The following is a 10,262-nucleotide window of genomic DNA, read 5'->3' as shown; positions in this document are numbered from 1 at the left end:
CACTAGGTACGGCAGTAGCCCGCGCCCCTAATAAAACCTCTCCACGGCAAGAACGTTCGCGTTCTCCGCAAGTGGGGGCAAAGAGGAAGCCGGGCCGGCTTCAGTGGCTATTACTGCGCGTGCTCAATAGCGCCGGGCAACAGACGGGTAACGATAGACGCGGTGGAAGCCGGGCGGATGTTGTTACTGAGCATGCGCAACGGCGCAGGATGGTGTTTGGTGGCCCGCTGTGCCGGAAGTGACGCCCTTCTGGGAAAGGAAGGGGTTCTCGCTCTGCTGTGGCTGGCGCGGGGCGCGGCGACCTTTGTGGAGGACGCTGGACGGGTGGGTAGATCGCGGGGGCGCCCCCGCCGCCCGGGGACTGGGGCCCGCTTTTAAGGCGTCGACCTCGGTTCCTCTGTGCGGGCTCGTCTTGGGAGGCGGCCAGAGAGCGGCTGAGACCGGGCCAGGCCGTTGGTCTCCCTGGCTGTCTAGCTCGGCCTCTCCCGACCTGGTGCCCTCCAGAGGCGTTGGACTACAACTCCCATCAGCCCCGAGCCAGCATCTGGGTGACGCCAAGTTGGGGAAGGTTTCCCTGTACAGGTTGGCAGCAGCTCCGCCGGGCCTTACCTGGTGATGCCAAGCCTTGAGCGTGGCGCCTTTTGCCCGCGGAGCAGTTAACTGCTGAGCGCCAGCCCTTCTAGGTGCTATATCGGACATACAGGAAGGTAGGAAGCTGCTTTGTACTGACTTCGGCCCATCTAAGTTAGAATTGTCTCTAGGAGAGGCAGCACCTCTCCGGGGTTTGTCTTTCCCCGCCCTACCTGGAGATCCAGTTCTAGGCATACTTGCTTGGAAATAAGGTTGCAATCCTATGCATGTTTTCTGCTTTATTCCACACCCGCCCCCCTGTAGATTTACATATCCTGCTTTTTGTCTGGAGTCCTCAAAAGCAGCTTGCAGCACTTATATTATCGGATGCAATGGATACATTAAAGATGATACATAGAAAAAGACAATCCCAGTAGGAACAGGTGCTTCCCTGCCTGCCTCCAAAGTGGCTGTTGTTGTTGCTCAGTCATTAAGTTGTTGCTCTTCGTGACCCCATGGACCATAGCACGCAAGGCCTTCCTGTCCTCCGCTCTCTCCCGGAGTGTGCTCAAGTTCATATTCATTGCATCGGTGATGCTATCAAGCCATCTCATTCTCTGCCGTCCCCTTCTCCTTTTGCCTTCAATCTTTCCCAGCATCGGGGTCTTTTCCAGGGAGTTTTCTCTTCGCATTAGGTGGCCAAAATATTGGAGCTTCAGCTGCAGTATCTGTCCTTCCAATGAGCACTCAGGGTTGATTTCCTTTAGGATTGACTGATTTGACCTCCTTGCAGTCCAGGGGACTCGTAAGAGTCTTCTCCAGCACCACAGTTCGAAAGCATCAATTCTTCGGCGCTCAGCCTTCCTTATAGTCCAGCTCTCACAGCCATACATTACTACTGGGAAAACCATAGCTTTGATTAGACGGACCTTTGTCGGCAAGGTGATGTCTCTGCTTCTTACTATGCTGTCTAGGTTTGCCATAGCTTTCCTCCCAAGGAGCAAGCGTCTTTTAATTTCATGGCTACAGTCACCGTCTGCGGTGATCTTGGAGCCCAAGAAAGTAAAATCTGTCACTGCTTCCATTTCTTCCCCTTCTATATGCCAGGAAGTGATGGGGCCAGATGCCATGATCTTCGTTTTTTTAATGTTGAGTTTCAAACCAGCTTTTGCACTCTCCTCTTTCACCCTCAACAAGAGGCTCTTTAGATCCTCTTCGCTTTCTGCCATTAGGGTGGTATCGTCTGCATATCGGAGGTTGTTGATAATTCTCCCGGCAATCTTAATTCCAACCTCTGATTCATCCAACCCGGCATTTCTCATGATGTACTCTGCATATAAGTTAAATAAGCACGGTGACAATATGCAGCCTTGTCGTACTCCTTTCCCAATTTTGAACCAATCGGTTGTTCCATGTCTGGTTCTGACTGTTGCTTCTTGACCCTCGTACAGGTTTCTCAGGAGACAGGTAAGGTGGTCTGGTACTCCCATCACTTTCAGAATTTGCCACAGTTTGTTGTGATCCACACAATCAAAGGCTTTAGCGTAGTCAATGAAGCAGAAATAGACGTTTTTCTGGAATTCTCTTGCTTTCTCCATGATCCAGCGAATGTTGGCGATTTGATCTCTAGTTCCTCTGCCTCTTCTAAACCCAGCTTGCACTTCCGGTAGTTCTCGGTTCGCATACTGCTGAAGCCTAGCTTGTAGGATTTTGAGCATCACCTTGCTGGCATGTGAAATGAGCGCAATTGTGCGTTAGTTTGAACACTCTTTGGCGTTGCCCTTCTTTGGAATTGGAATGTAAACTGACCTTTTCCAGTCTTGTGGCCACTGTTGAGTGTTCCAGATTTGTTGGCATATTGAATGCAGCACTTTAACAGCATCATCTTTTAGGATTTTAAATAGCTCGGCTGGAATACTGTCATCTCCGCTAGCTTTGTTGTTACTAATGCTTCCTAAGGCCCACTTGACTTCACTCTCGAGGATGTCCGGCTCAAGTTCAGTGACCGCACTATCATGGCTATCAGGGACATTCAGATCTTTCCTGTATAGTTCTTCTGTGTATTCTTGCCACCTCTTCTTAATCTCATCTGCTTCTGTTAGGTCCCTGCCTTCTTTGTCCTTGATCATGCCCATCTTTGCACAAAACGTTCCCTTGAGATCTCCAATTTTCTTGAAGAGATCTCTAGTCTTTCCCATTCTGTTGTTTTCCTCGATTTCTTTGCATTGTTCATTTAAGAAGGCCTTCTTGTCTCTCCTTGCTATTCTCTGGAACTCTGCATTCAGTTGGGTATATCTTCCCCTTTCTCCCTTGCTTTTCGCTTCCCTTCTTTCCTCAGCTACTTGTAAAGCCTCATCAGACAGCCACTTTGCTTTCTTGCATTTCTTTTTCTTTGGGATGGATTGAGTTGCTGCCTCCTGAACAATGTTACGGACCTCCGTCCATAGTTCCTCAGGCACTCTGTCTATCAGGTCTAATCCCTGAAATCTATTCCTCACCTCCACTGTATATTCATCAGGGATATGATTGAGGTCATACCTGAACGGTTTAGTGGTTTTCCCGACGTTCTTCAATTTAAGCCGAAATTTTGCAAGAAGCAGCTCATGATCTGAGCCACAGTAGGCTCCAGGTCTTGTTTTTACTGATTGTATGGATCTTTGGCTGCAAAGTACAAAATCAATTTGATTTCGATATTGACCATCTGGTGATGTCCATGTGTAGAGTCGCCAAAGTGGCTGACAAAGTGAAAATTAATTCATAATGTGGTGGCGGTTGTTTTTAAAAGCACTGGTGGTTTATAATGGATAATGGAAAACATCCCCTCTCCAGACCTTAGCAGCATCTGTTGCTGGTATGGCTGTTCCAACCGCTGTTCTTTACTGGTTCCTTGGTGACAATAGGGGAGAACCCTTCCATGTTTTGGTCCCTGGGGTTGGGGCATCCCCTCACACACGCAGCTGCGGGTGATGCCATTTTCATGAGAAGTGCACAGGGTCTGCTTGAAAATTGCTGCTTGCCCCCTTCTGGTGATCTTTGATCTAGTTTGGAGATATTAGAAGCAAATATTCCACATCTGCATTCCTTTTGCTTGTACCAAACTAAGATTGCAATCCCATATCCACTTACCTGGGAATCAGTTACCACTGAATTCAATGGGGCTGAGTTCTGAGTAAACATATATAGGATTGCACTTTAAGGCATTTACATGTTTGAAGCTGCAATCCTGTGCATGCTTATTTGGGAGTAAGCTCTGTGGGCCTGCCTTCTGAGTAGACATGCATAAGATTTTCTGTAAAGTTCATAAATTTGCCAAATAGTACAATTTTATATTCTTATGAATCCATAAATTATGCATCTTATGTTAAAGTAGTAAATCAGTTTCGATTTGATAATGAAGTATTGCGCAATATATTTCTGTATCTCAAAGTCGCTTTTGCTTTTTAAACTACTCTTTCCCCCCTCTATTTTACCAATTGTCCTGAAATTTTCAGGGTACGTAAAACCAACTTTTCTTTTTGGCACCTGTAAATTTTAGAAAGATAGATGAAACTGTTTTGATTTTATACAGTTTTAAATAACCTCAGCCACAGGACCTCAGAGCATGGGGAGAGGTGGCCGGACAACACATAGCAGCACTTCTGACAGCCATGCCCCCAGGAGCGCCTCCTTTATCCTTCCTCTGCGCTGCTTTTTCAAGTGGCACAGGGCCAATTTGCACTGCCTATGAGGTGGCGTGGGAGGGGGTGGAGGTCGGTTCTCAGGGAACTGACCAATCCTATGGCCATCTAGCCACTGACTAGTGGCCATAGGGTTGCAACCTAAAGGGCTGACTATGTATTGCACTGGGAAACGTGGATTTCTAGATATTGTTGGACTCCCAACACCCATCAGCCCCATCCAATATGGATAGTGGTCAGGTGTGATGGGAACTCTAGCCCAACGACATCTGAAGGGCCGCATGTTCCCCATCCCTGATGCAACCAAGAATCTTCTGGTACCTAAAAGACTCAAAGGTTTATTGTGGCATGAAACTCTGTGAGGCTTCTGACTAGACACCATTAGGAGTGCCGTTCACTATTGGTCGTGGTGGTGAGAATGTCTTCTCAATTTTTTAGAGACTCATTTGTTGTCCTATAACCTTCTTAAACTGCTTGATTGATTGAGCAATGGCATGTCAAATGCAGTTTTAACACACGGCTGCTTAAGCATCTTTAAGCTAGTGTGAAATGGCTGTTTGAATCTGTGTAGGTACACTGATGAGCAAATGTGTAATATAAGAATATAGATCTCTGTTTGTTGGGAATTACTCCCTCAAATGTGCCCTTCACTGTTAAACACATTTTGCTGGAGTATCCACAATTCTCAGCTGTGTAGCAGGCCTTTATTTATTTATATTACTTGTAGGGCCACTTCACATGATTACTGTGGACACCGTTTTAAGTCATGGTGTGTGCTGAGCGTCATTTGCCTAATCACCCGTCATGGTCATGGCTTGTGTTGTCCAAACTTGGGCAGTGTGGCTTTTGGAGGGGAAAACAGCCCTCAAGTGTTATAAATCTCCAAGCGTTATTCAGATTTCTGAGCTCTTCTGGCTGGCTGTCCTTTTAAAGAATTCAGTTTAAATGGTTGGGAATAAGTCAGTGATGAAATAATTCTTCCTGTATTTACAGTAAGATGACTATGTGACATAATATGGCCTAGCTGCTTCTGTGCCATTGAATTCAAAAACACCTACCTTATTACCTAAAAATGTGCACTGGAGAAAAAGGAAATCAGCTCTTACTATGGTTTAACAATTATGGTTATGTGAACAAAAGGATGTTTGAAGTGCATGTAATGGTAACTCGTCTGTGGTTCTGAAATTTGTGATCTAAGGTTAGCTGATCTCTTTTATTATGAAGATGGATTTGGAGGTCTGCCTTAATCTAAATTGCAAGTGTGGTCCACTGAACACTTCTTCATATAAGCCCCTGTGCAAACTTAACATTTTGTGGTGATGCAACTCACTTCAAAAACATTTGCCCGTCCTGCCATGTCTATCATTCCCTTTTACTATTACAGAACAACCTGCCAAGATGGGTTTGCACTTTGGGAACTTGGCAAAAATGAGGCATGTGATCATCTACAGCTTGTCTCCGTTTGAACAAAGAGCTTTTCCCAACTACTTCTCCAAAGGAATTCTCAATGTTTGGAGGCGGTCCAGTTCACAGGTCTTCCGTGTGGCGCCTCGTAAGTGGAAAAATTCTATATCTGATAATGCTGCTCCTTCTTCCGTTTATTACATAGTTGTAACTTTAGAGGACTGGTGCCTTATGTTGCTGAGATTAGCGCACTGATATTTATAGCTGAGGATGAGTGGAAGTACTCATGTGCTGGCTGCAGAATCCCTGGAGCAGGGGTCCCCAACCTTTTTGGGTCAGTGGGCACTTTTGGAATTTTAAGAGAATGTCCGCACTCTCATAAAATGACTACTATAGTTGGCGGGGGGCTTACCATTCATAAAATGGCTGCCATGGTGGGCATGGCTGGTCGCAACACTCATTTCCCAGGAGGCAAACTGCTGAGACTAAAAAGAAAAATAACTTGTCCAATAACCTAAGTACAAGGTAGAGGAGGGGTCTGACCTCCAGAACACAAAAACAGTCTTTGGAACCCAAATTAAGATGGTGCTGGGGACAGCCCTTTACTTTGCAGCATGCCAGCCTCCCCGTTTTTCAAAGTACTTAAATTTACGTAGAAATAAAATAAAAATCAGGAGGGCAGAGAGACTGGCAGGCAGCAAGAGAGGTGTCTGCAGGCACATTGGTGCCTATAGGCATACCATGCTGGAGACCTCAGCCCTGGACCAACATATGGGAGGTGGAAGAGAGGAAGCAATTTCTTCCTCTTTGCCATCACGTTGGAAAGAGGATATGGAGCAAAAAGTCTGGATCACATTACGTTGTTTAAAAGGGTTGGTCCTTTCTCAGTTCTATGCTGGGAACACTAGATGGGGCAAGAGAGCAGGATGAGGGGAAAATCTTTTAGTCAATAAGACATTGGCAGACTAATCTCCTACATGTTTATTTAAGGCATTTATATCCTGCCCTTCACAGTATTTGATCCCAGTTTACAATGCAGTTTAAAACGAAGCCAATATGATATTTAATAATTAAACAATGAATGCACGGTGTGATGAAAATATCAATTAAGATGGGCAAGTAATTTGCAACTACCACTTCCTTGCCCATTTGGCAGGTGACTCCGCTGCACCTGTGCCACCTCCCTCTGACCCCGATTATAATCTTACTATAATTACCAGGTCTTGTTGCCAATTAGTCATCTTTAGCATTGGTGATGATGATGGTTGGCATTTATGTACATATTTCCAAGTATTCAAAGGGCTTCACATGTTACCCAACGGCATCTGATAAGCATGGAGGCCTTTGGGTTTTATTGTTCTAGTGCTGTTTGTGTACGTGATACTTTGCAAAGCATGTGAGGCCTAGCTTCTTTCTCAAGGGGCTTAGAAATAGACACAAGGGAGACAGCTGAAGAAGGGGAGGGAAACAAAGGCAGGGGTAAACAAGAGACAAATGTGTGATTATTTCAGTTATTTATTTCATTTCTATACTGCCCAATAGCTGAAGCTCTCTGGGTGGCTCACAAAAATTAAAACCACAAAGTACAACATAAAACAATATACAATATTGAAATACAACCAGAATAAAACCTAGCAGCAGTGCAGAGAGCTAAAATGCAGATTTAAAGCAGCAGAGCTAAAATACTAGGATGCTAACATGCTAAAAGTTGGGAAAATAAAAATTCTTGGCGCCAAAAGAAATACAATGTGGGCTCCAGGCAAACCTCTCTAGGGAGCTCATTCCACAACTGGAGTGCCACAGCAACTGGAGTGCCACAGCAGAAAAGGCCCTCTTCCTGGTAGCCACGTGCCTCACTTCGTTTGGCAGGGGCTTCCAGAGAAGGACCCCAGAAGATGACCTTAAGGTCTGGGCAAGTACATATGGGAGGAGACGATCCTTCAGATAACCTGGCCCCAAGCCGGGTAGGGCTTTGAATGTTAATACCAGCACTTTGAATCAGGCCCATACTTGGACTGGCAGTCAGTTAGACAGACTTAGGCTTAGTTACAGTAGAGTATTTGGGCTAGGCATTATGCCAGAGATTTTATGGGAAAGGTGGGTCTATGTTGTGATATAGGTACTTACTGAAATATTCCTCTGGGAAAACTCATGAATGCAAAAGAGAATTGCAACAAGGAAGCTGCAGCTTCAAATAAAATAGCAATTGTTCTGGTTTCTTAAAAATAAAATAACTTCTAATCTATATGTTAACTAGTATCTTGTGAGCTGCTTTGGTTTTAGCCAAAGTGTAGTGTACAAACCTTTTGAATTGGGTGCAGCAGAAGCTCAGGTCCGGGGGCCAAATCTAGCTATCTTGGGGTCCCTATTTCGCCCTCCAGGGTTCCTCAAATGGACATGCTCCCCTTCCCCCAACTACTGGGTATTTGGTGGTTTCCAGACTTTGGTGCAGTTTTTTCTGTGTTGTAAAAGGTAGAAATGCCTCTGCTAAGGCTCACTTGCTGGCATTAAGGGCTTTAAGCTAAAATAGGCTAGCATTTTGGCCCTAGCCCTTTTTGCCTTCAGCTCCACCCACCACTGGAATGCAGCCCCCAAAAGCTTCTCCAGAATGGGATTCGGCCCTCAGGCTGAAAGAGGTTCTGCACCCCTGTTTTAAATAAAGTGATGGAAGGTACACTGGGCTGCACAATATGGGGGTGGGGAGTCTAGAGCTAACAACAGATATTTAAGGAAACAAGGGAAGTCAAAGCGCTCACCATTTCTCAGGCTTTCATGATGACATAGGGGCTACGTGTAAATGACTTGAACGGTATGAAGCAGGAGTGGGGAGCCTGTAGCTCCCCAGATGTTGCTGGGCTTCAAACTCCCATCACCTCCAGCCAGCATGGCCAGTGGTCAGAGATGATGGGAAATGTAGTCCCACAAAACCTGGAAAGACACCAGTTCTCCATCCCTGTTAGAAAGGATGGTGTTAGATTCATAAGCGTTTGATGGAATGGCACTCAATACGGGAAGGATATGTAAGGATTTAATTACACCTGTTTAGGCTTCATTACAGTAGGATATGAGGACTTAAAGCTCGTGCCAAGGGCTTCATAATAAAATTGGGTTTTGAGAAGGGATTTGGAGGAAGAAAGCACAGTGGTGTCACGAAGGAGTTGAGGGAGGCAGTTCCTAGTCCAAGGGGCAGCAGGAGAGAAATGGCAGAGTTCTTTGAGGGAGCAGAAGATCATTGGACAGCAGAGAGTGGTGGAGCTGGAAAGCAAAGATCCTGGTTATTTTTAATGTCTGTATAATTAATTTTTGTTTTGTCTTTAATCTCCTAAGCAATTGTCATTGCCTATCTCACTTATTCCTGGGGAAACCAAGAATTTGAACGTCTGAAAAGAAAGAACCCAGCCGACTATGAAAATGATGAGTAATCTGGTGATAAGAAGAAAACGCATATCGGCATTTATTCTTGTTCTGAATGTACATATGCCTAGAACAAGTATTTATAATAACACTTAGACTTGTTCAATAAATCTCTCTGCCTCTCTGTTCTATCCATGAGTGCAATTCTTTAAGCTCTATCAAATGGGGTTGTTCTTGCTGTTCTTTGCTATTCACCAACTTCCCTCTCCCCTGTAAAAAAAAAAAAAAAGTGATTTTATTATTATTCAGGGGTGTATCTTTCATTGAAATGTTTGTATTATAAAATAATTTATTATGTTTATATCCTGCCTTTTTTCTTCTGGCAAGGAACCCAAGTACATGGTGGACCTCTCCATTTCATCCTCGCAACCCTGTGAGGTAGGCTAGGCTGAGAGACAGTAACTGGCCCAAGATCCCCCAGTGTGCTTCATGGCCTGAGTGGAGACTAGAACTGGGATTGTGTGACTCCCAGTCCCAGTCTAACCCCTACACCACGCTATATCCCATATTTTGCTCTTGAAGGTGATTTACAGCAATCAAATTCCAAAGGCATCAAAACCAGTCACATAAAATGACACTAAAAGTAAAACAGACAGCAGAAAGCATAAGAACAGGAGGGTGTAAAAATTGATTGGATTGCAGAATAGAATATTCTCTAGATAAAGAGGGAGCCAAAGGGGCCCTTTTTGCACAACTTGGGTGCTGTAACGAGAAGAGCGTGTGTGGTTGGGGGGAACGCAGGACATCTGGCAGCTATGAGATGCAAAGGAGGGCCTCCACTGATCATCTACCTGGGTGGGCAGGGTCATGTGGGGGAAAGTGGGTCCTAGTCCCAAATCATGTAGGGCTTCAAAGGTAATCGGTACTTTGACTTCAGCTTGGAAACCAACTGGAAGTCTATAAAGATTTGAGTTATATCTGAGTGATATGTATCAAAGAGTCCTGACCAAAACTGGCTGCAACACTGCACCAGCTGAATTGCCTATGCACTTTTCAGAGGCAGTCTCACATAGAATGCGTTGTAGTCATCCCTTCAAGATCACATCCCTTTTCCTTTGGGTTAATTTGTAAACCATGAACAAACCTTGGTTTGCAATCCTGACTTGTAAGAGGAGCGACAAGCCAGGTTGCCTGATCTGGCTGACAACCGCAAAAAAAAATCCGCCCCTTTGTGGTGGGGAGAAGCAAAGCTTGCTG

The 10,262-nt window shown here is 45.1% G+C and overlaps 1 protein-coding gene across 2 annotated transcripts; it reads left to right on the top strand.

Moving 5' to 3' along the window:
- Nucleotides 1-246: 246 nt before the first annotated feature.
- UQCRQ (ubiquinol-cytochrome c reductase complex III subunit VII) lies at nucleotides 247-9,189 on the top strand. Of its 2 annotated transcripts, none has more exons than XM_084823447.1 (3): nucleotides 247-324; nucleotides 5,632-5,799; nucleotides 8,979-9,189. In XM_084823447.1, exons 2-3 carry the CDS (start codon nucleotides 5,646-5,648, stop codon nucleotides 9,071-9,073), a joined length of 249 nt encoding a protein of 82 aa, XP_084679573.1. In that variant the 5' UTR covers nucleotides 247-324; nucleotides 5,632-5,645; the 3' UTR covers nucleotides 9,074-9,189. The 2 variants fall into 2 exon arrangements, with proteins under 2 accessions (XP_084679573.1, XP_084679574.1); XM_084823448.1 differs by having other exon boundaries at nucleotides 247-707.
- The last annotated feature ends 1,073 nt before the right edge of the window (nucleotides 9,190-10,262 follow it).

The sequence above is a fragment of the Heloderma suspectum genome, chromosome 17 (genome assembly GCF_057233095.1).
Source record: "Heloderma suspectum isolate Gila_16-S chromosome 17, 16-S_ref, whole genome shotgun sequence".
NCBI lineage: Eukaryota > Metazoa > Chordata > Lepidosauria > Squamata > Helodermatidae > Heloderma > Heloderma suspectum.
This window is presented reverse-complemented; position numbering and strand designations above follow the sequence as displayed.

Excerpts from the sequence above, each read along its gene's own strand:
- UQCRQ (XM_084823447.1), top strand. The coding sequence starts at position 5,646 with ATGGGTTTGCACTTTGGGAACTTGGCAAAAATGAGGCATGTGATCATC. Across the intron at positions 5,800-8,978 it reads GGTCTTCCGTGTGGCGCCTC|CAATTGTCATTGCCTATCTC; the intron begins GTAAGTGGAAAA and ends TAATCTCCTAAG.